Here is a 25,793-nt window from a genome sequence, read left to right on the forward strand (position 1 = left end):
AGCTTCCTCTCCTCACCTCCCACGCTAACCCGCTAAAACGCCAGTCACCGTCCCGAGTCCCGCCACCGCCACAGCCACTGCCACAGCATTACACGTGGACTCACCCCTCCCCCACTCCAAGGACAGGCGCATAACCCTTCCTCCCTGCTGCCTGCTGGGGGGCTCCCCGAGACTCCAGCAGCCTGGGTGTCTGGTGGCCCCTTGAGAAAATGGTCTGCATTTTCTCACGGGCTTGCTGATGGAAGCCTGAGTATTTTGTTCTGGTTCGCAGTCTGAGCTTAGGTCTGGCCTGAAGGCTGAGTGTGGTCTTGGACCAAGATTGGAGTTTGGATCTTGCTCACAGGATGACTTTGGGTCCAACTCAAAATCTGACCTTGTCCTGAGCCCTTGCCTAGCCCCCACCTCCATCTTCGCTGCTCTGCTGCCTGTGCCAGGGAGGGCTCTGTTTTTCCCACTAGAATCTATGCCTTGAGCTGGGGGCCAGGACGCCACAGGGGTAGGCTCTTCTACAGCCTCACCAACCCATGGCCCACGTTGCTCTCTTGGACAGAGAGCCTGGGATGGAAGAAAGCCATGCCATTCCTTGGCTGCTGGTTCTTTTGGCATTGGGAAGTTCTTCCTTCTCTCTAACTTCAGTCCTTGCTGCTGTCCTGCTGCACTTATTTCCTCTTTATTCTTTCCTGGGAATTTGGGGGTGAACCTGCTGTCTGCACCCCACCCCTGGGGACTGTGTTTGGGGAGGAGGGGAGGGGGAAGGTCTGGGAATCTTTCTCTCTGCCAGGTCAGATTAAGGCAGGGGGGCCTCCGCTCTGGGGAAGGAGAGCCTCCCATGTGCACACATTCCCTGTCTGGGGCTCCCTGCCGCACAGCGGGCTCAGTGCTGATGGCCACCTGATTTCTGGCCTGGCTGGAGGCCTGGTGGTGCTTTGGTTTCCTGGTAGGGGAGGAGCAGAGGGACATCAGATAGTGGGCAGTGCCTTCTGCTGGGCAGGGGATGGGCACAAAGCAGTGTGAGGAACCTCTAGGACGAGCTCTATGGAAGGGGCGCCTCCTGGACTGGCCGTGCCCTTGGCACTTTGGCTCCTCCCATCCAAGCCCTGCCCCTTTCTGGCTCTGGGAGCCCATCCTCAGGGGCCCAGTGGACAAGGCCTTTTGCCCCTGGCTGACCCTCTGCATCCTGCGGCAGCATCGGGCTGTGGAGCCGGGCGAGCATGAGGTCGCCCTCTCTGCCTCCCCAGTCAGCACCCCCCGCTTCCAGGTAAGCAGGTGGCAAGGCTGGGTGGGTTCCTTTGGGAGGGGGTGGTTGGGGGTCCCTGCTGCCCTCTCCCGTCTCCCCACGGCTCCCTTTAGTGGAAGGAGCACTGGCCTTGGAGTCAGACTATCTGGGTTCAAATCCAGGCTCTGCCACTAACTAGCTGTGGGTGGCCTTGGGTGAAGCATGTAACCTCCCTCGCCCTGGTGAGAGCAGCAGTCACTTCACGGGTTAAGGTAGGCACTGAAGGTGAGGAAGGATGTGACGGCACCTGGCACAAGCCTGGTGCTCAGAGTTAGACCAGGATTCACTCATGTCGGGGAGTGGTACTTGGGGCTTCCCTCTGTGCCCTCACCGAGGCCAGGGCCAGGGATGCTGGCACCGGAGCAGGTACCCAAGGGAGCTTTGCCCGAGTGTGTGTGCAGCAGAGGATTTGGCAGGGGCAAGCCCCACCCCTTCCAGCTGTGAAGCTCTTGGGGAGAGCACGCAAAGCTGGGGTTGGCCAGAAGTCTCTGGTTTGAGATGCCAGAGGCTGACATGTGGTCTCTGACCACACGGGGCCGAAGGTTTCCATCATTCCATTCATTTCAACAAATAACTAATATTTATGAAGCACTCATAACATGCCCAGTGAGCTCACTTCATCCTCCACTGGCCCCACCTTGTTGTGGAGTCATTGCACAGATGGGCACACTCACGGGAGCAACCCTGAGACCGGCTCCCGGAGGCTCACGTGGGTGGTGTGAAATAAACGTGTGCCTGCCCTGGCCAAACTGGCACCTTTACTGGAAAGTAGGAGGCTGTGGGGTATGATGGGAAAGACCTGAATTCTGGTCCCAATTTTGCCTCCAACTTACTGGGTAGCCTCTGTCAGGACCCTCTCTGCCTCAGTTTCCCCATCTGTAAAAGAAAGCGGCTAGGCTCACCTAACTGTAACCCCCATTTTAGCTTGGGGTTTGGCTGCAGGACTCATACTCTTCCTCATCTTCCTTCTCCCCGCAGGCTGCCCCAGGTCCCAGGGCTTTCTGCGTCCCAAGGATCATCTTGACAGAGTGTGCCCCCAGCCCTCCTAGCCCGCCAGAGGCCAGACTTGAGGAACTGGGACCCAGGACAGCTCCCAACCCAAGACCACGGACCCTGGCTGACAGCGGGAGGGGCTGGGATGGCCCACAGGCCCCGCCAGGGGTAGTGGGAGAGACTCCTGGGCTGAGGAGCAGCTTCATGCCCTGGAAGGAGGGAGCAGCTCTGAAGAGACTGGGCAGAGGAGGCTGCAGCCTAGAGGATGGAGGAGCCAGGGTACCCTGTCCTCAGGGACCAGCCCAGGATGGGACTCCGGAGACCTCTACTGCTGACACCTACCCAGAGGAGATCCTCAAGGACTCTGGACACGATGCCCAAACCTGCAGTAGGGAGCACCAGGGCCAGGCTACTGCCAACTCAGGCTGCGCCACGTGGGGCACCACTGCCCAGCGGATGGACAGCCTGGAGGAGACGCTCCGGGAGCTGGAAGCCACCCTGAGCAACATGGGCACAGGCCCTGCCGTGGGGTCCCCTGGCAGCCCCCCACCCCTACCCCTCGGCCCCCAGGTGGCTGCCCCCTCTTCATCCTTCCCTGCTGCCTTCCTCCTCCATTTCCAGAGTTGGACGGAGTAGGGGGCAGCAGGAATGCCAGGCCAGCCCCCTCCTCCCACCAGCCTTCTCTCAGCTCTTATCACTCTCCTGGAAGCCTGGTGTCAGAGCAGGGTTTGCAGGCAGAGTCCGAGGGAGGCTGGGAAGCCGGCCTACCCAGGGGTCGGCCAATCCCCAGCCTTGGCAAGAACCAGGGCCTCTCCCCTTCTGCTCCGTATCTGTAAACCAACAAATAAAGTTCTCTCCCCACCTTCCCTCTCCACGCTCCCTTCCCCCTCCTGTCTCTGACTCTCTGTCTCTGTCATCTTTCTGCTTGCGCCTCTGGATCCCCAGTGCCCCGTGGGCAGGCCTGGTACTTGGGGAGGTTCATGGGAGCCAAGCTTGCCCATCCCTAGAGAGACCTCACCTCTATCCTCCCCTTAGGAGGAGAATGTGGGCCTGGGGCTGCCTCTCTGCTCTGTGTGCCATTATAGAGAGCCCCTCGCCGGCATGTGCACCCAGGTCCAGATGGTGCCCCTTGCCAGGAGTGGGATTGCTGCTGGGGACCCTCACTTTAGCAGAGGCTCCCCAAGGAGGGCATCAGCTGCCTCTGGGCTACTCAGGGAAGCCACTGAAGAGCTCTCCCTCAAGAGCTGTTGGGCACCTGGCTGGGGCCCCATCCCTCTCCTGCAGGGAGACCACCAATGGGGACTCAGAGAGTAGACCTGGGTTCTGGACTGGGATGTGGAGCCAGAGAGGGGTCTCCAGGTCTCAAAAGGTCCCACTGGGGAGGTCCTAGCCCCGAAACCCCACCCAGTGCTAGGGTTCCTGTGTGATTCACCCCACGTGCACCCGGCAACTGCAACCCTGTTCCTCTTCTTGCAGAGTGGCGGAGGCAGCGTACCGCCCATGAAGGTGGTGACTCCGGGGGCCTCTCGGCTGAAGGCGGCCCAGGGCCAAGTGGGCAGCCCCGACAAAAGCAAACATGGCAAGCAGAGGGCCGAGTACATGCGGATCCAGGCCCAGCAGCAGGTGAGGGCAGGGACCGTGGGGCCACCCAGGCCCGCTCTGCTGCATGCCGCGCCCCTGCCCAGCTGGGCATCTCCTGCCCCTGCTCCCGTGACCAGCTTTCCCAACCTCTGCCCAGACAGACTTCCCTGCCAGGACTGCCCCACCCACCCCCTGAGCCATCTTCTCCCTCCTCCTCCCGATCCCGGAGCTTTGGATCTGGGTTAGCACATGAGTTCTCAACCAGGCACCTCCCTTCTCAGGAGTTCCCTCACTCAGACAGAGAAATCTCGTCTCCAGCTGCCACCGCTGGCTCCTAGAGGAGGGGCGAGGGAGCGGGTTTGTGACTCCAGCAGCCCCAACGTCTGGGTCCCTGGCCTACCCTGGGGTGCAGAAGGGGGATTTTGCAGCCCTCTGCTTCCAGCCATTCTGTTTCTCTCTCCACTTTCCTCTCCCTCTTCCCAGGGCTCCACCTGCTATTCAGGGCCCCGCTCTCACCTCAGCCTCCCTCTTAGTTCTTAGGCCACCCCTAACCAAGGGAGAAGACAACTTTGCATCTGCTTTTCAGCCTTGTGTTTGGGTTTCAGTGGGGTCACCTCCTGTCTTTGCAAGGTGGGGTGGGGACAGGGCGAGGCACTTTGGCCCTCGGAAAGGGTAGGGCTGCAGCAGGAATTGCAGGGGTGCCGCAATCTCTTTCAGATCTAATGAGCAGGCGTGGGGGCTGTGTGGAGCGTGGACACACCTCACCCGTGGGTGTTTATTGCCCATGTGGCCTGGTCAGAGGCTGCAGGGTGGCTCCTGGACCTAGATATTGTGAGAGACCCTTAGTGTGCTCGTTTGATTCAGTGAATATTTATGAGCAGCTCCCGTATGACAGGCCCGTTCTGGGTGTGAGGGTGGGGGCTGTTATGTGTCCAGATGCTCTCACTTAAAGAAGGTTCTAGACTCAGAGGCAAGATGTTAGAGAAGGTTCTAGACTCAGAGGCAAGAGGTTAGAGGTGGGTGAGTCCATCTCTTTTTCAGATGAGGGGACAGCTCAGACAAGGAGAGGGGCCTCCCAAAGGTGCACAGCAAGGTGGCATCACAGCCAGGATTGGGATCGAGGGACCCAGGCCCTGGGCACCCAAGGCCCTGCCTCCCTACTGGCTCCCAGGAGAATCTCTCAAAAAGCATCCCTCCGGCCCCTCGCAGCCTATCCACAGCTCCCCAGCTGCCTCCTCATGGCTCCCAGACATTCTGTGAGCCTCACTTCCTGTTCTTTTTCCTGCCACTGCCAGGGATGAGTTCCCCTCGTCCTGTCCAGGCTGGACCCTCCTGGGTGCCCAGCAGAGCAGCTGACATTGACAGAGCTTTCACTGGGGCCAGGCACACACATTATCTCATCTCACACTCACCACACTGAGGAAGGTCTTTTACCCCCCTATGGTAGGTGGGGAAACTGAGGCTTAACCCAAGGCCACATGGCTGGCAAGTGGGGGGCAGGACACAAGTCCAGACTGCCTCCCTCCCCACCACAAAGTGCTTCAGCCTCTCCAGCAGGCCCCTCCCTTGGCTCTAATTATGCTCCACTGTTTCCCACCCTAGTTCCTCGCTCCCCAGAGCCCAGCTCCTCGGCTGTGGTGTCAGCCTCATGCCTTTATGGCCCAGCCTCCACCCCATCTCCGGGCTTGCCTGGGTCTCCAGTGGTGTCCAGATGGGCTCTTTCCACCCCGCTCCCCCACTGCTCTGTAGCATGTGGCCTTGTAGACCCCCCACACCTGCATAGGGCTGTGCAGACCCTCTGTTCCACAGAATCCTCTCTCCAGCCTCCACCCTGAGCCTCCGGGCTCCTTTCTGGGCAACTCTCTCGTTTTTGAGATGGAGTCTTGCTCTGTCACCCAGGCTGGAGTCCAATGGTGCGATCTCTGCTCACTGCAGCCTCCGCCTCCTGGGTTCAAGTGATTCTTGTGCCTCAGCCTCCCAAGCAGCTGGGACTACAGGCTACCTAACCATACTAGCTAATTTTTGTATTTTTAGTACAGACGGAGTTTCACCATGTTGGCCAGGCTGGTCTCAAACTCCTGAGCTCAGGTGATCCTCAAAAGTGCTGGGATTATAGGCGTGAGCCATTGCACCCTGCCTGGGTGATTCTCCTTTGCCTGCCTCTTCCCTTTCCTGTGCTCCACTCCTCAGCCTCTTCTCACACCATGCCTTCCTCTCCTCAGGCACCAGGCACTGCTTAGTCCCTGCCCCCACCCACATCTCCATTCCGAGCTCCAGTCACCCACACACGCTTCCCTGGGCGTCCCCAGGCTCCTCGCAAGTGTGCATCCAGACACAATGCTCCCCCGATCCTACCACCCCAGCCTGTACTAGGCTGCCCCAGCTGCTGTCCCCCTCAGGAAGGGTCACCCACACCCAGCCTTCCCAAGCCCCTTTGTGCCCCTGTCTCACTTCCAGTGCTCCAGTAGCCTTTCTTACAAACATGGCTTCTTTCTGGTAAAGTAATACATGTTTCCTGGTGGAAATTTTATTTTATTTTATTTTATTTTATTTTATTTTATTTTATTTATTTTTTTGAGACAGAGTCTCGCACTGTCACCCAGGCTGGAGTGCAATGGCGCTATCTCGGCTCACTGCAACCTCTGCCTCCTGGGTTCAAGCGATTCTCCTGTCTCAGTCTCCCGAGTAGCTGGGATTACAGGCACCCACCGCCACGCCCAGCTAAATTTTTGTATTTTTAGTAGAGATGGGGTTTCACTGTGTTGGCCAGGCTGGTCTCAGATTCCTGACCTCGTGATCCGCCCGCCTCAGCCTCCCAAACTGCTGGGATTACAGACGTGAGCCGCCGCGCCCGGCCTCCCCATGGAAATTTTCAACAGTGAAGTGTAGAGAACCAGGGGAAAACCATCGCTGTCTCATCACCAACATGCATGGTCTTCTGAGAGCTCCTCGCGACTTCTGTCACCTGTAACTGATTTCCCAAGACCTGGGAGTGGGGAGGGAACTTTGTAAAATGCAGATTTGATTGTCTCTGTGTGTGTCTCTCACACATACACACACACACACACCCCTTCCAGCTTAAAATCCCTGCCCCGGCCCCTGGTGGATGATAAAACCAAATCCTTCGTGTACGACCCAGGGCCCTTCACAGCAGCCTCAGCTCACCCTGCCCCTCCACCCCACACCCTCGGTGTGCTCCAGCCACGCGGGTCACTGGCGGGACATGCTTCACACCAGCTCAGCCTGTGGGCTTGGTCAAAGCCCTCTGTCCTCTCAGGCCCTTCTTTCGCCTGTACAATGGGGACAGAAGTACCCAGCCTGGTCCTGAGCTCACATAATGCCAGGTACAGGTGAGAGCTTAGAAAACCACAGTGAGCTTTACGGCGGTGGGCGGGGGGAGGGAGAGGGGCAGTGCCCAAGGCCTTTCCCTCATCCCGTGAGTCTAAGCTGTCTTTGACAATGTTGAGGTAGAGCAGACTAGAAGTGCCGGGATCAGGGACACAGAAATTGGGAGTAAGAAAATTCTAAGATGGAGGTGCATTGCAGCAGTGTATGACCCCACAGAGTAGTCAGAGGAAGTGACTGAGGAGAAGCCCGTGAATGTTGTGCTTAGGATCCCAGGGAGGAACAGGAGCCAGGTTCCCAGGCATGCAAGGATCAAGGGATTGGTGTAGACCTGAAGCTATGGACACCCCCTCTTCTATTAGGGCTAAGAAATCTGCTGAACACCTGCTTATCTTCTCAGATGGCTCAAATGAAGAGGCTCTTTTTTTTTGTTTTTGAGATGGAGTCTCGCTCTGTTGCCCAGGCTGGAGTCCAGTGGCGTGATCTCGGCTCGCAGCAACCCCCATCTCCCGGGTTCAAGTGATTCTCCTGCTTCAGCCTCCTTAGTAGCTGGGATTACCAGTGTGTGTCACCACACCCAGCTAATTTTTGTGTTTTTGGTAGAGGTGGAGTTTCACCATGTTGGCCAGGCTGGTCTCGAACTCCTGACCTCAAGGGGTCCACCTCCCAAAGTGCTGGGATTACAGGCGTGAGCCACCACTCCCAGCCCCAAATGAAGAGACTTTAATGAAAGGACCACAGCAGAGGATTCAGGGAGAAAACAAGGGATGCCAAGGTACCAATGGACATCTCAGAGCAGGAGGCTGTGACTTCCTGGGGGAAGGGCAGTGGGGCAGGTGTTTAGCGAGTCCCAGAGGGCGGGAGTAGCAGAGCTGTGCTGTGGAGGGCACAGCTGCTGCCTGTGACACAGCTCCCAGGAGGGAGAGAGAAGGGAAGGAACTCTACCCCCCAACACTTTGGGAGGCTAAGACAGGAGGATCACTTGAGGCCAGGAGTTTGAGACCAGCCTGGGCAACATACTGAGCCCCCCCATAATTGGTTCTGGGGCATGGAGAGGCAAGTGAAAGACAGATAGCATACCTGTTAGGTACCAAGTTTACAACTTTTCTACCTTAAGGTAAATCTGTGTTGTCACGGCTGCATGCCCGCAGCACCTAGAATAGTGCTTGGCATACGTAGGCACTCAGTAAATATTTGTTGAGTGAATGAGCGAATGAGTTTGCCACTGATCAGGCCCAATGCAGATGGAAACAGACAAAGCAAATCTGAAAGGTTAAAATGGCAATGGCTATAATGGTTACCATTTGTTGCATGTTTACTGAGAGTGTTGGGTGCTTGGTCTTACGCCCAGTTGGCATCATCTCGTGGTGTGCATCTGGTGCTGTGAAGTCTGTTATCCGTTTGCAGGTGAGGACATGAGGGCCCAGAGAGATATGGAATTAAGGTCACACAGTTAAAAAGTGGCAGAGCTGGGACTTAAACCCAAGTCGACCTGCTACAAATTCTGTTGTCTTAGTACTGGATTCTGTTGCCCTGCCAGGGAGCATAACCTCATGGGTGTGAGCAAGCCTTGATGAGATCGCGCTTGTGACGAGAATTCTAGAAGGTGATACGTTAACAAAAAACAAAGGTTGAATAGAGCAATAAAGCAACTCTGGGCTTCACGTGTGTCAGTGAGAATGCTTTCAGCTGCAAGGAACAGGAACCCTGATTCAAAATGGCTTAAACAATAAAGAAAGGTACTCTGTAACCAAGAAGGCTGGAAGGAGGGAGATTCCAGGGTTGGTGAATTCAGCAGCTTGAGGATATCAGGACCCAAGTTTCTTTGCATTTGGTCCCGTTGTCATTTTTATTATTCTATTATTATTATTATTATTATTATTATTGTTATTATTTTATTTTATTTTATTTTTTTGAGACAGAGTCTTACTCTGTCACCCAGGCTGCAGTGCAATGGCGCAACCTTGGCCCACTGCAACCTCTGCCTCCTGGATTCAAGCAATTCTCCTGCCTCAGCCTCCCAAGTAGCTGGGATTACAGGTGCCCACCACCATGCCTGGCTAATTTTTGTATTTTTAGTAGAGACAGGGTTTCACCATGTTGGTCAGGCTGTTCTCGAACTCCTGACCTTGTGATTTGCCCGCCTCAGCCTCCCAAAGTGCTGGGATTACAGGTGTGAGCCACCACACCTGGCCTATTTTATTATTATTATTATTATTATATATTTTTTCGAGACGGAGTCTCACTCTGTCACGCAGGCTGGAGTGCAGTAGCACGATTTCAGCTCACTGCAACCTCCGCCTCCTGGGTTCAAGCAGTTCTCCTGCCTCAGTCTCCCAAGTAGCTGGGATTACTGGTGCCTACCATTGCACCCGGCTAATTTTTGTATTTTCAGTAAAGATGGGGTTTCACCATGTTGGCCAGGCTGATCTTGAACTCCCGACCTTGTGATCCATGCGCCTCAGCTTCCCAAAGTGCTGGGATTACAGGCGTGAACCACCGTGCCTGGCCTTATTTTATTATTATTTTTTTTGAGACAGTTACTCTGTCACCCAGGCTGGAATGCAGTGACATGATCTCTGCTCACTGCAGCCTTGACCTCCCCAGGCTCAACCGATCCTCCCGTCTCAGCCTTCCAAGTAGCTGGACAGCAGGTGGCACCACCACGCCTCACTAATTTTGTGTATTTTTGGTACAGATGGGGTTTCGTCACATTGCCCAGGCTGGTCTCAAACTCCTGACTGCAGGTGGTCCACCCACCTAAGCTTCCCAAAGTGCTGGGATTATAGGCATGAGCCACCATGCCCAGCTTCACACAGCTGTTTTTATTTATTTATTTATTTATTTATTTATTTATTTATTTAAAAATTTTTTTTTGAGATAGAGTCGCCCAGGCTGTCGCCCAGGCTGGAGTGCAGTGATGTGATCTCGACTCACTGCAACGTCCACTTCTGTGGTTCAAGCCATCCTCCTGCCTCAGCCTCCCAAGTAGCTGGGACTAAAGGCGTGTGCCACCATGCCTGGTTAATTTTCGTATTTTTTGGTAGAGTTGGGGTTTCACTGTGTTGGCCAGGCTGGTCTCAAACTCCTGACGTCAAGTGATCTACCCGCCTAGGCCTCCCAAAGTGCTGGGATTATAGGCCTGAGTCCGGCCTCACACAGCTGTTTTTAGAAGCCGGAGAATCTTTCCCAGAAGCCCCCAACAGACCACACCTCTTATCTCACTGCCCATTCCTAAATCAGTCACTGGCAAGGAGAAAGGAATTTCTCCAGTTGCCATAGATTTTGTCATGATCCCCACACCCCCCACTTTGGGCTGGGGAAAGCCCAGCTTCTCCTGATCCACGCAGGGCTTAGCAAGGAAGGAGGGCGTGGGGGCTAGGGAGGGTGGCCCTGGGAATGGCCCTGGAGGTGGAGCCAGCGAGGTCTGTAGAGTCAAGAGGTTCCACACTTGTCTTGACATCTGGGCGTCTGAGTGTGAAGGGCCTGGGGAGCATGGACCCAGCGAGAGCAGGCGGCCGGCTCTGATCCCCAGGCAAGAGGGAGGTGTGCAGGGTGCTGCCCTCTGGGACCAGCTCAGTGCTCCATGCCTCCCCCAGCTGAAAACTGGACATGTGTGAGGTTTCTGCCTTGCCACAAAGGTGACAAAGTTCTGCTTCTCTGGACATAATTGGAACCAGCAGGGGAGGATGATGGGTGAAAGGAAATGACAGGAATCTTCAGAGATAGCAGCTGTGTCACCTGAGAAGGGTTAGCGGCACAGGCTGGGGTCACCAGGCACAGCTGGATGTGCTCCCTCAACTTCAGGAGAGTGGATTGTGGATGGTGTGGCCAGAGTCTCCTGGGAGGGAAGATGGCCCGAGAGCATTTTAGAAAGCACATGCTTGCAGAAGTGGTCTCCATGAAGAAGTGGGACAGGGATGAGGCATCCCCGTAAACTGGTGAAGCTGGATGTCTAAAGGTCTTGTACTGGCTGTTGTGGGGAGAAGAGGGACCTCGACCAGGTGAGGGCACGTCACCTGCCTGAATATAGGAGCCAGGTGGTGGTGCCGGAAGACAAGTGTTCCAAAGACCAAAGCTTGAAATACAACGAGGCTCTTGAAAAATGTTGAAGGGACAGGAGCAGAAAAAGCAGCTTTTACCTAGAAGATCAGTTCAGAGGGAAAAGGACAGCCGGGGAGAATCAGCACCTTGCCGGGGGACATAGTGAGGTGTGAAGCGATATCAGGGGAAACTGGACAGTGCTCCTCTCCCATCTGGCTTTGGGGGAAAGAACTTTAAATGGGAAAGGCTAGAGCAGAGGAGAGGCAGGACTGAGCCCAAGGTAAGTGACACAATGGTCAGAGAGCCTCTGGTTCCCTTTAGATGAATTTGTCTCCAGGCCCAGGTACTGGGGGCACAGAGAGAGCAGGGGCTATGCCTGACACATGCTGAGGACTGCGTGAGTCTGACGACCCTGTGGCTGGGCCCTCCCTGGACCCCCTAGAACTCCCTTGAGTAATGGATGAGCAGAGGAGAGGGGTTAGAAAACCCAAACAAGGCCGGGCGTGGTGGCTCATGCCTGTAGTCCCAACCCTTTGGGAGGCCTAGGTGGGCGGATCACCTAAGGTCGGGAGTTCGAAACCAGACTGACCAACATGGAGAAACCTTATCTTACTAAAAATACAAAATTAGCCAGGCGTGATGGCACATACCTGTAATTTCAGCTACTTGGGAGGCTGAGGCAGGAGAATCACTTGAACCCGGGAGGCAGAAGTTGCTATGAGCCAAGATCGCACCATTGCATTCCCGCCTGGGCAACAAGAGCAAAAATCCGTCTCCAAAAAAAAAAAAAAAAAGCAAGGAAGAAAAGAAAAAGAAAACTCAAATGGGGAACTTCCACTTTAAATAAATAAATAAATAACAAAACCAAAAAAAAAAAAAAAAACAGGACCTCATTCTGTCACCCAGGCTGGAATGCAGTGGTGCAATCACGGCTCACTGCCACTTCCACCTCCTGGGCTCAGGCCATCCTCCCACCTCAGCCTCCACTGGCACACAACATCACACTCAGCTATTAAAATTTTATTTTTATTTTTAGTAGAGATGAGGTCTCGCCATGTTGCCCAGGCTGGTCTTGACTTCCTGGGCTCAAACAATCCTCCTGCCTCAGCCACCTAAAGTGCTGGGATTACAGGTGTGAGCCACCACACCTGGCCCTGGTTTTGATTCTCATAAAAGGGAAATGTAGATGACAGACTACACTGTGGTGAGCAAAACCCAGGTGTATCGCAGAACCAACCATCTGTGCACCTGTAAAGGAGAAATGGTGATTGCAGCCAGTGTTGGTTCTTCACTGTGAGCCAGGCAGGCTGCTGGAGACAGGGCTTGCTTTAGACTCTAGCTTCTCCAGTTTCTCCGCTGCAAGGCATCTGAGAAAATCCCCTAGCAGCAGGGTGATAGTACAGGGAAGTGAACGACCCTGCCCAGACCTAACCTCAGGGTGGTCTCTGGTGACTCGCCACAGCACCCTGTCTTATCTTTTGGATCTTTTTAAAATCTGGGTGATTCAGTTCTCACACTAGTAGCTAAGCAAGGCCAGGAGGGACAGTGATTACAATTTCAGAGAGAAACCCGGGTCTGTGTAGCCTTAACCCAGTGGATCTCAAAGGTAAGTGTGCAGCAGAGGCCCCTGGGGCGCCTGCTTAAAATGCACATGCATGAGCCCACACAAGAGATGGATTCTGGAGGGGAGCCCAGGAATCTGCATTCATGACGCATGCCACAAGGTGTCCCCTGGAAGTGATGAGGTAATGCATGTAGCTCTCAAACTGCACTTTGGAGACCGCAGCTCCAGAGGACAAGCCTCCAGGACCGGTGGAGACACGGGACTCCACCAGAGGTGGAAGGAGGATGAGGGGTCAGTTCTGACCACTAGAACTGACGAGTGAGGGCAGGACGAGTCATGAGGAAGTAGCCTCCTGTTACCAACTGGGGCGACAAGCGCTTGCAGGGTGCGCAGTGGGGCTTCCTGCACTGAGCGGGAGCCTGGTGCGGTAGCACCTTCTTCCCAGATTTCCAGGTGGTGGTGGTAGAGGTGGGCGTGCTTGAAGTGTTTATTCCCCACTGGGAGGATAAGCCCCCTCCTCTGTTGCCACCAGGATGAGGCTGGAAGGGGCTCTGACTGTATGACAGGCCAGTTGGGACTAGGAGCCTTTCCCCACCCTGCCCCCGCTCCCCCGCAGGGCATGTGCCCCTGTCCCAGCTAACGTTTCACTTCTTCTTCCTCCCCTCCCCTCCCCTTCCCCATCCCCACCTCCCCGTCTGCCCGTCCTGGGCGCGGCCTCTCCTGTGCTTCTCTGGTCACTCTCTGCTTCTCTCTCTGCTCTCAGTAACTGTGGGCCTGCCCTTCTGCTCTGACCACCTAGGCCCGTTGTCCAACCTCGTGCCCCCTCCCCGCCTTTTCTGCCCCCGCCCCTCCCCATTCAAGGGACCTCTCTCTCCAGATGCCCCTCTGGCTTCTTCCTTTTGCAGTTAATTTCCTTGGATTTGTGGAGATTTTCCACTTTTAAAACTTCAGCTGGGGGCCAGCATGGAGGCGCTCCCTTCTGCTCTCTGACCCCTGACCCCTGTTTTTGTTCCAGGCCACTAAACCATCTAAAGAGATGAGCGGGTCGAATGAGACCTCGAGCCCAGTCTCAGAAAAGCCCTCGGCTTCCAGAACCTCTATCCCTGTATTGACTTCCTTTGGGGCAAGGAATTCTTCCATCTCCTTCTAGAAGCCCCTCACCCCGCTGCCCTGCCTGTCCCCCTCCCTTACTCCTGCCATTTCTCCCCTCTCTTCCCTTCATCTCCACCCCACCCTACTCTCCAGACCCCCTGAGGGGTGCGCCCTGCAGAGGAGGGTGTGGCCCTCCTCAGCTCCCTCTACCCATCCTCTGTTGGTGTTTTTGGTTTTTTTTTTAATGATTCACTTTTAATTATCTTTTTTTTAAACAGTAAAACTAAAAACCAAACACACCACCTTCCTTTGTCTGTTCTCAGCTGGCCTCTCACTGGCCGCACCTGTCACGTCTCTCCCTCTTCTCTTTCACCACTCTTTCCCCTCAGTCCATCCTGAAGCTCCTGCACCCCCTTCCCGCCTTCCCCTCACTTCCCAAGAATACTCCAAACAAACTCTGAGCCACGGAGACTTGGAGCAGTGGGAGACCCCTCTCCCGTTTCTCGGTACTTTCCTGGAGGAACGCGGGGACATCGGACCAACCCATATACCAGGCCGGAGAGCGGGGTGCAGGGAGACTGGCCTTGGAGACGCCCCACTCCCTGTCCAAGCTCGGACAAGACTGCGACCTCCTCTGTGGCTGCTCTGCCTCCTCCCACTCACACCCCACTGGGCCTGGAGTAGAGACGGACAGGCTGGAGACTAGGCCGGAGCTTGAGAGGCCTCAGGGTGGGTGTGAGACCATGGAGTCTGCGTCCCTGGGGAGGCGCTGGCCTCCTGGGCCTCGCCGTCCTGTGGGGAGTGGAGGACAGAGGCCCTTTGGTCTGCTGGCTGTGGAGGGTGGGTTGCACGGACAGCCGGACATCGGGGACACTGCCTTGGGAGAGGGCGGCCCGGACAGGTATTTGGTACTTTTAGTTTCCTGATTTAGCACTTTAAATGGCATTAACTTATTTAATGGGGGTGGGGTGGGCAAGAATGAGGGGCCTAGAAAACCAGGTTTTGTGGTCTGCAGTTGGGGGAAGGGTCTGGTTTGAGGGAAATGGGAGGGTCGAGAGGGGTTTGATGGGGAGCAGTGAAGACACCTGGGACCCCGAGGTGGGGTGACTTGACCTTCAGTCATCCTCTTGGCGATTTGAGGGTTTTCCGGGAAAGGATGAGATGTAGTTTTTCCATGGGGCTCTGGTGACCCTGGTGAGATGTCTGAAGGTCCCTGAGGCCTGACCGTCCAGCCAGCGCCCCTGGCCTGTGGACGCCCTGCCTGCCCTGCAGAGGCAGTTGGCAGTGCCACCTTGCTTTTGGCCGGGTCCTGGGGAGGCAGAGAGAGGCCAATTTTGGTTCTCACTCCTGGCCGCCCAGAGGGCACAGTGAGGAGCCAGTAGGGAGAGGATGGGAGAAGAGGAGGAGGAGGAGTAGGGTCCCCGGCAGCAGGCGTCCCACTTGGAGCACAAAGTGAAGCAAGCACAGGGGAGGGGGACTCGAATCAGTCCCCCCAGCAAGCACAGAAAGGAGGAGTTGCGCAAGAGGCAGAGCCCCCCAACCCCTGGGGCCTGGCTGGGGAAAGGCCGCACTTGGGGAGAGCCAGGAGCTGTTGAAGGTTTGGGGGGAGGGGAAACTGGGGTTGTGTTTCTTCATTTCTTTTTTCGTTTTTGCCTTTGTTGGTTCATCCTTGTTTTCTAGCTTTGGATCATTTTTGTACCAAGGCGAGCAAGCCTTTTTGAAAAATAACAAAAGAGGAAAAAAAAAACCCTCCTGAAAAAAAAAAAAACCCTGGAAAATAGAAAAAAAAAAAAGGACCTCATAAATGATGCAATTACTTTTAATTGCAGGCAACTCTTTACATTTAAGTGAAGTGTCTTAACATTTTATATTGTTTTAAAAATATATTTACATATTATATATAATATACGTAATATAAATATATATAAATATTTAAAAAAGAAAAAAAAAAAGAAAACCACGGCACTCTCTCCCTGGCCACTGTTTTGGCGGGGGAGGGGGCTGGGGGCGGGCGCGTCGGCCTGGCTTCTGTGGTCCCAGTGAAACGGTCTGGTTTGATTTGGCTGTACAGAGACCCCCTGACTTGGGAGGGGAGGGGGGAGTGGTGCCCCCTCCTCCCTCCACTCCATTACTCTCTGCTTGCTACTTCGCTTGCCCCCAGCTCCCACCCTCAGCCCTGTGACTGGAATGTGTGCCCCACCGTCATTGTCCTGAGTTGAATGTCCCTTTGTGGGGGATGTGGGGGGGACAGTGTCCATCCACGAAGGGGCAGAAGGAGGGAGCCATGTGCCCCGCCCCACCCGCTCGGGTGAAGTCCAGTAGGGTTTGCATCTTTCTTTCCCTTTGGTTCCTGCACGTTTATGGGCTGGGAGGCATCCGTGTGGAATCGCGTGCAGCCTGTGTGTGTGCTGGCGTGAGCCCATGCACCATGTGTGCAGACGCATGGGGCCTGCACCCACAGGAATGGCCGAGCACGTGTGTGGCGGAAGGCGTGGGCACATAGGTGCATGTAACCTGTTTGGGCATTGGCACGTGCCTACCTGCATGTTAGCGTGAGAGGAGCTCTGTGTGTGAGAACATGTGTAATGTGTGTGCAGACATGCCTAGCGCCAGCGACTTGTGTGTGGGCCACGTACATGTGGACAGAGACACGTACATGGAGGTGCATGTGATCTGTGTCTGCGAGTGTGTGTGCACGTGTGTGTGCTGGTGCAGACCCAGGTGTGTGGGTGTGCCTCTGTGTGTGTGTGTTCATCATCCCTGCACCACTGGCTCCAGCTCCCTTCCCAAGCCCCCGTCCCCGCTGGCCCTCTCACAGCCTGCAGCACGTCAGTGCCCCCAGCTGCATGCGCCTCGCTGCTCTGTCCATCAGTGTGTGCTTGACCAAGAGAAAACTAAGATGTCTCAGGGGACCCCTGTACCTGGTCCTCTCAGCCCCCGCCCACTGTGCTGTGTTACTCGCATGGGGGGTTTCTCTCCTGCCCCTTCCACAATATGCTGTTTCCCCAGGAGCCTCAGGCCTGAGGCTCTGAGTGGGGTCCCCAGGGGGTCCCCTGGGGTGAGCCCCAGCTCCACACCCTGCCCCGTCCACCCTGTAGGGCTCATGTTGGTGTAGCAGTGATGGCTTCTGTGGATATTCTGTGACCTCTGTCGGTGTAACTTGACAATTTCTAAATGGAAAAGGGTTGCTGTGTTTTCTCTGTCTCTCTTTTTTAATGTCCTTTTTTCTTCTTCCCACCTCCCTGCTCTCTTTCCTTTTCAGTTTTTCTAGCCAAGTGTTTGGGGCTTTAATAAAACTTGTTTCTTTTTCCTCTCCTGGATCTCCTTCCTATACGCTGATGTCTCATTATTTCTCTGCTTCACCCTGGAGGATCTGGAAGGTGCTGAGATGGGTGGGGTGGCAGGTGGGGAATCCCTGGCAGCCATTGGTCTTCAGCTGGCAGAGCATGAGGGGGAGGACAGAACAGGGCCCCTGGGATTAGCCAGGTGGGGTGGTGTACACACCTGTAATCCCAGCTACTCGGGTGGCTGAGGCATGAGAATCTCTTGAACCCAGGAGGTGGAGGTTGCAGTGAGCCAAGATCGCACCACTGCACTCCAACCTGGGTGAGAGAGCAAGACCCTGTCTCAAAAAACAAAAACGAAACAAACAAAAACAGCTCTTGGCTTGGCATTCCAGGAGGTGCCCTGCCTAACCCTCACAGCCGTCGGTGAGGTAGCTACCAGCACTTCCTACTCGGGCGAGACAAAGCTCAGAGATGTTGGGTATCTACCCAGAGTCATACAACTGGTAAGTTGTAGACAAACCAGTAAGTTTGAATCCAGCTCTGCCTGACACCAAAGCCCGTGGTTACCCCTAAAACCGAGGTCATCAGCCCTCCAGCAGTCCCTTGAATTGGGTCTCAGCCTCCTGCCCTTTGAGTGAGATAACCCTTGTTGGGGTCCACCCATCTTTTCTTTCTTTCTTTCTTTCTTTTTTTTGAGACAGAGTCTTGCTCTGTCACCCAGGCTGGAGTGCAGTGGCCGGATCTCAGCTCACTGCAAGCTCCGCCTCCTGGGTTCACACCATTCTCCTGCCTCAGCCTCCCAAGTAGCTGGGACTACAGGCGCCCGCCACCTCGCCCAGCTAGTTTTTTGTATTTTTTAGTAGAGGTTTCACCGTGTTAGCCAGGATGGTCTTGATCTCCTGACCTCGTGATCCGCCTGTCTCGGCCTCCCAAAGTGCTGGGATTACAGGCTTGAGCCACCGTGCCCGGCCTTCTTTCTTTCTTTTCTTTTCTTTTCTTTTTTTTTTTTAGACAGGATTTCCCTCTGTCACTCAGGCTGGAGTGCATGATTACAGCTCACTATAGCCTCAACTTCCCTGGGCTCAGGTAATCCTCCCACCTCAGCCTCCCAAGTAGCTGGAACTACAGGTGCCTGCCACCACACTTGGCTACATTTTTTGTATTTTTTGTAGAGACGAGGTTTCGCCATGTTGCCCAGGTTGGTCTCGAACTCCTGAGCTCAAGTGATCTGCCCACCTTGGCCTTCCAAAGTGCTGGGATTACAGGCGTGAGCCACCGAGCCCGACCACACCCATCTTTTCTAGATGCTGCAGCTTTCAAACCTGTAAAGCAGTAACAATACAAAATACATTGGACACCTCTGGGCTTTAGGTATGTACACACATATGCGCAAACAGCCACAGCAAAGCAGCACCTGCTACACAGAGCACCATGGAGTGGGCCACGGGTCCTGATTGGGCTTTACAGGCTTTCCTGAAATTCTGAAGGCTGTGCCACTGTTCCAGCATGTTCTAAGAGTCCCCCAGGCTGCCCCTCCAGCTATTCTGTGTGACTGAGGGCTGGCATGTTACTGAATCTCTTCTCCCTGCTCAGCATCACTTCACTTCCATCCCTGAAGGTAATGACCGTGTCCTGGAGCCACAGTCTTCCAGTTATTGCGGGGACCCCAGTTGCGCTTTCTTCTCCTAAAGACCTCTTTAGAGATAGAGGGCAGCAACCTGCCTTCTGTCTGCAGGGAATGCCCCTCCATGTGTCACCCACCCATCGAAGCCCAGCAACCCTTGAGACTCATAGAAAGCCAGTCCCCAGCCTGCCCGGAGCCCATCCCTATGTCCTTTTTAGAAGGTCAGCAGATCTTGCCTTCTCTCTGCCATCCTATTCCCCAAAAACTGGGAGAGGAGCCAAAAACCCCCTCTCCCAGAATCACTGCACTCATGACAGTTCAAGATCAAGTAACAAATGGAACCGTCCGCTGCACGCCTGGAAGCAGGCTGGCACTCATTCACCCGCCAGATGCCTATCCAGGATGCACTCCTTGTGAGGCGCTGCTCATCCACTCCTTGGGGCTGGGGCTCTGTCTGGCAGGGGAGCCACCAGGACAGCAGCAGACAGAACACAGACACCTGAGCTCAACCAAGGCAGGCGCTGGGAGCGCACAGGAAAGAGGCCTGCAACAGGTGTGGCAGGGAGTAGCAGGGTCGGTCACATTTGAGGGGAGACCTTATGGGTGAGGAGTGGGCTTTGGGGGCGCTGGTGGCTGAGGGTCCCAGGCACAAAGCCCTGGGTGGGACATAACCAGTGCGTTCTGGAAAATGAAGGAAATCCAAGAAGAGTGAAGAGGGGAAAGTGCAGCGTGGTGGGCAGAAGCCTCCTCATGTGAGGCCTTATGGGCTGCGGTAAGGAAGGTGCCATGGAAAACAATAGGAGGGTTTAAAGTAAGAAAGTGTCATGAACTGACATGTTTCAGAAGTGGTCTCAGAGTGGGCTGGGCGCGATGGCTCACGCCCGTAATCCCAGCACTTTGGGAGGCCGAGGTGGGCAGATCACAAGTTCAGGAGCTCAAGACCAGCCTGGCCAACATGGTGAAACCCCGTGTCTACTAAAAATACAAAAATTAGCTGGGCATGTTGGCGGGCACCTGTAATCCCAGCTACTGGGGAAGCTGAGGCAGGAGAATCACTTGAACCCGGGGGCAGAGGTTGCAGTGAGCCGAGATCATGGCATTGCACTCCAGCCTGGGTGACAAGAATGAGACTCTGTCTCAGAAAAAAAAGAAAAAGAAAGTTATCTCAGAGTGGCATGCACCTGCAGTTCCAGCTACTGGGGAGGCTGAGGCAGGAGGATTGCTTGGGCCAGGAGTTCGAAGTTGCAGTGAGCTATGATGGCACCACTGCACTCCAGTGTGGGTGACAGAGGGACGCCCTGTCTACAATACAATACAATACAATACAATACAATACAATACAATACAATACGGTACAGTACAATACAATACAACACAACACAACACAACACAGTAGGACAGGCGTGGTGGCTCACACCTGTAATCCCAGCACTTTGGAAGGCCAAAGCAGGTGGATCATCACTTGAGGCCAGGAGTGCAGGACCAGCATGGCCAACATGGTTAAAACCTCACCTCTACTAAAAATACAAAAATGTACTGGGTGTGGTGGTGCACACCTGTAATCCCAGCTACTCGGGAGGCTGAGGCAGGAGAATCAGCTTGAACCTGCAAGGCAGAGATTGCAGTGAACCAAGATTGTACCACTGCACTCCAGCCTGGGAGACAGAGTGAGACTCTCTCAAAATAAATAAATAAATAAATAAATACATAAATAAATAAATAAATAAATAAATATAAAATAAAATAAAATAAAATAGTTACCTCTGGCTGCCTTGTAGAAAGGAGATGGAGAGGCAGGAGTGAAAGCAGAGTGATAATTTAGGACCAGGTGCAGATGACAGCTGCCTGGACTCACTCAAGCCTAATAACCCAATGTCTGAGGGAAGGGGAAAATGTGTCTCAGAGACTTTGTAGCGTTGGAGTGATGGAGCCAGAATTGAAATCCAGGACTTGGCTGGGCGAGGTGGCTCATGCCTGTAATCCTAGCACTTTGGAGGCCGAGGAGGGCAGATTGCTTGAGCTCAGAGGTTGGAGACCAGCCTGGGCAACATGGCAAAACCCTATCTCTACAAAAAAAAAAAATATAAGAATTAGCCAGATGTGGTGGTGGGTACCTGTATCTCAGCTACTCGGGAGGCTGAGGTGGGAGGTCGTTTGAGCTGGGGAAGTTGACGCTGCAGTGAACCATGATCGTGCCACTGTACTCCAGCCTGGGTGACAGAGCGAGACCCTGTCTCAAAAATGAAAAATAAATCTGGAACTTACCTCTCCCAATAGCCATGCTTTATTAATGTTTTATAATACTAATTGCTAACATTTATGGAGAGTCCATTAATCCTCTAACAACCCAGACAATAGATATTATTACCTCCGTGCTATCGGTGGGGAAGGCTGACTCTGGTCAAGATTTGAGCACGATCTGACTGCCTTCAGAGCTCAGGCTCCCGATGGAGAGGAGGCAGGGGCTACTTGACGCATAGTGGTCAGGGAAGCCCTCGGCGTCTCTCCTTCACTGTCTGCAATCCTCTCTGGGTCCCCCTGGGCATTTTCTGACTGATCATTGAGTGGCTTAAGTGGTCTCTGAGCTCACAGAGTGACAGAGCATGATCCACAGTTTGGGGACCTGGTTCTAGTGGCATCTGTGCCCCTTAACTGAGAACAGGCTCCCTCAAAGCTCACTGGTGCTGACTGACTGATACCACTCGTAATGGCACACCTAGCAGAGGGATCCCTCCCTCCCCTCCCCTTTGTCATCGTTCCAGAAATCTTCACTCAAACTCTCAGCCTGTGCTTTAGTTCAGGGTGACAATCATGCCGCCTCTCCATGTCCATACTAGAAGGGCAGGGAAACAATCTTTATTCCTTTCACCTAAGCCCTCATAGATTTGGAGTTTTCCCAAAGAAATGTTTCCTATGAAATATATCAAACCCCACTGGAGGCCGGGTGCGGTGGCTCATGCCTGTAATCCCAGCACTTTGGGAGGCCGAGGTGGGTGGATCACGAGGTCAAGAGATCGAGACCATCCTGGCCAACATGGTGAAACCCTGTCTCTACTAAAAATACAAAAAAGTAGCTGGGTGTGGTGGCACGTGCCTGTAGTACCAGCTACTCGGGAGGCTGAGGCAGGAGAATTGCTTGAAACCGGAAGGCGGAGGTTGCAGTGAGCTGAGATCGTACCACTGCACTCCAGCCTGGGCAAGAAGAGAGAAACTTGGTCTCAAAAAAAAAAAGAAAGAAAGAAAAAAACCCACTGGATAGGCAGAGCAAGTTTTATTGTATTTTATTTACCCTATTTTACTTTTTTGAGACAAGGTCTTGCTCTGTCACCCACACTGGAGTGCACTGGCATCATCATAGCTCACTGCAACCTCAAACTCCTGAGCACAAGCGATCCTCTGGCCTCAGTCTCCTGAGTTGCTGGGACTACAGGTGCAAGTCACAACCCCTGGCGAATTTTTCAATTTTTGTAGAGACAGAGTTGCCAAGGCTTATCTTGAACTCCTGGACTCAAGTGATCCTCCTGCCTTGGCCTCCCAGAGTGTTGGGATTATAGGCATGAGCCAGCATGTCTGGCCTAGAGCAAGTTTTAGAGTATAGTTTGTTATTGTTTGTTTGGCTTTTTTTTTTTTTTTTTTTTTTTTTTTTTTGACAGACTCTCACTCTGTTGCCCAGGCTGGAGTGCAGTGGCACAATCTCAGCTCACACCTCCTAGATTCAAGCAATTTTCCTGCCTTAGCCTCTTGAGTAGCTGGGACTACAGGCACATACCACCACACCCAGCTAATTTTTGTATTTTTAGTGGAGGTTTCGCCATGTGGGCCAGGCTAGTCTCGAACTCCTAACCTCACATGATCCACCCTCCTCAGCCTCCCAAAGTGCTGGGATTACAGGCATGACCCACCACGGCCGGCCTGTTATGGCTTTTAAAAATTATTTATTTTTTTCAAGACAGGGTCTTGTTCTGTCACCAGGGTTAGAATGTAGTGATACTATCTTGGCTCACTGCATCCTCGACCTCCTGGATTCAAGCAGACCTCCCACCTCAGCCTCCAGAGTAGCTAGGACTACAGGTATGTGCAACCATGCCTGGTCAGTTTTAGTTTTTTGTAAAGCCAAGTTCTCACTATATTGCCCAGGCTGGTCTCAAACTACTAGGCTCAAGTGATCCTCCCACTTCCACCTCCCAAAGTGCTGGGATTACAGACATGAGTCACCATGCTTGGCCTGTTACGGCTTTATTGAGATTTATTTCACATGCCACAAAATGCACCCATTTAAAGTCTACAGTTCAGTGATTTTTAGTATATTCACAGATATGCGTGACCATCACCACAATCTAACTTTAGATTATTTCAACTCCCCGAACCCTGACCACTCGACAGTCATTTGCCATTCCTGCACCCTCCTCTCTGCCACCTACCTCCTCACCCCAACCCACAACCCTAGGGAATTAGTAATTTGCTTTCTGTCTGTATGGATTGCCCATACTCCCCACAAATGGAATTATACATCATGTCGTCTGTTGTGACAGTCTTCTTTCTAGCATAATGTTTTCAAAATTCATCTGTGTTGTAGCATGTACCAGTACTGATGCAGGGAAGGCAAGCCCCCAAATTGGGGTTTAGCAGAGGAGGATTGTTGGTTTTGTCCAGGAAAGAATTCAAGGGTGAGCCGGTGGTGTTAGACAGCAGCTTTTATTGAAGCACCAGTGCACAGCAGCAGAGCTGCTGTTCCCTGCGGAGCAGGGCTACCCCGCAGGCCGTGTGCTCAGAGTAGCAGGTGTGCACTCATAGTTATACCCACTTTTAATTGTATGCAAATTAAGGGGTAGATTATGCAGAAATTTCTAGGAAAAGTTTGGTAACTTTTGGGTCATTGGGCCATTGCCATGGAAAAGAGTGGTAACTTCTGGCTATTGCCGTGGCAATGGTAAACTGAAATGCTGCACTGGTAGACGTGTCTTATGGAGAACTACTTCCACTCTATCCTTGTTTTAGCTAGTTCTCAATTTGGTCCAGTGTCCAAGAGTTGACTCTGGAGTCGAGTCCCACCTCCTACCGCAGTATTTCATTCTTTTTTTTTTTTTTTCTTTTTTTTTTTTTTGAGACAGAGTCTCTCTGTTGCCTAGGCTGGAGTGCAATGGCGTGATCTCGGCTCACTGCAACCTCTGCCTCCCGGGCTCCAGCGAGGCTCCTATCTCACCCTCCTGAGTAGCTGGCACTACAAGTGTGTGCCAGCATGCCTGGCTAGTTTTAGTGGAGAAGGGGTGTCACCATATCGGTCAGGCTGCTCTTGAACTTTTGACCTCAAGTGATCCACCCACCTCGGCCTTCCAAAGTGCTGGGATTACAGGTGTGAGTCACCACACCTAGACTGAATAATTTTTTCTTGTATGGATATATCATATTTTACTTATCCATTCATCAGTTGATGGATATTTAGGTTGTTAGTACATGAACATTTGTGTAGAAGTTTTTGTGTGTGTTGACATGTTTCAGCTCTCTTGAGTATATCCTAAGGAATAGAATTGCTGGGTTTTACAGTAACTCTAGGTTTACTATTTTGAGGAACTGCCAAATGGTTTTCCAAAGTGGCTGCCCCACCAGCCATGTCATAAGCATTCTAATTTCTCCATATTCTTGTCAACACTTGTTATTGTCTGTCTTTTTACTCCAGCCACCCTAATGTGTATGAAGAGGTAGCTCGCTGTGGTTTTGATTTGTATTCCCCTGATGACTACTGATGTTGAAAATCTTGGCTGGGCGCGGAGGCTCACGTCTGTAATCCCGGCACTTTGGGAGGCTGAGGCAGGCAGATCACGAGGTCAGGAGATTGAGACCATCCTGGTTAACGGTGAAACCCCATCTCTACTAAAAATACAAAAAAATTAGCCGGGCATGGTGGCATGCATCTGTAGTCCCAGCTACTTGGGAGGCTGAGGCAAGAGAATGGCGTGAACCCAGGAGGTGGAGCTTGCAGTGAGCCAAGATCGCACCACTGCACTCCAGCCTGGGTGACAGAGTGAGATTCCATCTCAAAAAAAAAAAAAAAAGAAAATCTTTTCATGTATTTAATAGCTATTGGCATATCTTCTTTGGATAAATGTCTTCAGATCCTTTGCTCATTTTTATTTAAATTGGGTTGTCTTTTTATTGCTGAATTTTTATTGTTCTTTATATATTCTAGATATGAGTCCCTTGTGAAATATATGATTTGTAAATGTTTCTTCCACTGCATGTGGTGGTGCATGCCTATAATCCCAGCTCAGGAGGATCACTTGAGCCCAGGAGGTTGAGGTTGCAGTAAGCCATGATCATATCACTGCATTCCAACTGGAGCCATAAAGTGAGTCCCTGTCTCAGGAAAAAACAAAACATAACAAAAAACAAACAAAAAAAACCCACTTTTTTTCTTCCATCCAATGGTTGATTGTCTTTTCACTTTTCTAACAGTATCCTTTGACACACACAGTTTTTAATTTTTATGAAGTCCAATCTACCAACTTTTTTTCTGTTATAGCTTGTGCTTTTGGTGTTGCAGCTAGAAGATCCTCCCACCTCAGCCTCCCAAGTAGCTGGGACTACAGGCATACACCACCATACCTCACTAATTAAAAAAAGTTTTTTTGGCTGGGCATGGTGGGCTCACACCTATAATCCTAGCACTTTGGGAGGCTGAGGTGGGCAGATCACTTGAGGTCAGGAGTTTGAGACCAGCCTGGCCAACATAGTGAAACCCCATCTCTACTAAAAATACAAAAATTAGCCAGGTGTGGTGGTGGGCGCCTGTACTTAGGAGGCTGAGGCAGGAGAATCACTCTAGCCCAGGAGGTGAAGTTTGCAAGGAACCAAGATCATGTCACTTTCCAGCCTGGGCAACAGAGCAAGACTCCATCTCAAAAAAGAAAAAAAAAAAAAGAGAAAAAAATTATTGGTAGAGAGGGGGTTCCTGCTGTATTGCCCAGGGTGGTCTTGAACTCACCATCC

The 25,793-nt window shown here is 52.9% G+C and overlaps 2 protein-coding genes across 18 annotated transcripts in view; both read left to right on the forward strand.

Moving 5' to 3' along the window:
• The window catches only part of SRCIN1 (SRC kinase signaling inhibitor 1), a 77,034-nt gene extending 59,819 nt beyond the window's left edge, over positions 1–17,215 (forward strand). For 12 of the 17 annotated variants that reach the window (XM_073005363.1, XM_073005364.1, XM_073005362.1 and 9 more), the window contains 2 exons: positions 3,746–3,892; positions 11,902–13,547. In XM_073005363.1, coding sequence (XP_072861464.1) covers positions 3,746–3,892; positions 11,902–12,090 — 336 coding nt within the window. In that variant the 3' untranslated portion in view covers positions 12,091–13,547. The other 5 variants (XM_073005358.1, XM_073005366.1, XM_073005369.1 and 2 more) reach the window with 3 other exon arrangements.
• On the forward strand, positions 137–3,750 carry LOC140708702 (uncharacterized). The gene is made up of 2 exons (XM_073005372.1): positions 137–1,258; positions 2,255–3,750. The coding sequence occupies exons 1-2, from the start codon at positions 995–997 to the stop codon at positions 2,903–2,905; spliced, it is 915 nt and encodes a 304-aa protein (XP_072861473.1). The 5' UTR covers positions 137–994; the 3' UTR covers positions 2,906–3,750.
• Positions 17,216–25,793: the final 8,578 nt, after the last annotated feature.

The sequence above is a fragment of the Chlorocebus sabaeus genome, chromosome 16, assembly GCF_047675955.1.
Source record: "Chlorocebus sabaeus isolate Y175 chromosome 16, mChlSab1.0.hap1, whole genome shotgun sequence".
Taxonomy (NCBI): Eukaryota; Metazoa; Chordata; class Mammalia; order Primates; family Cercopithecidae; genus Chlorocebus; species Chlorocebus sabaeus.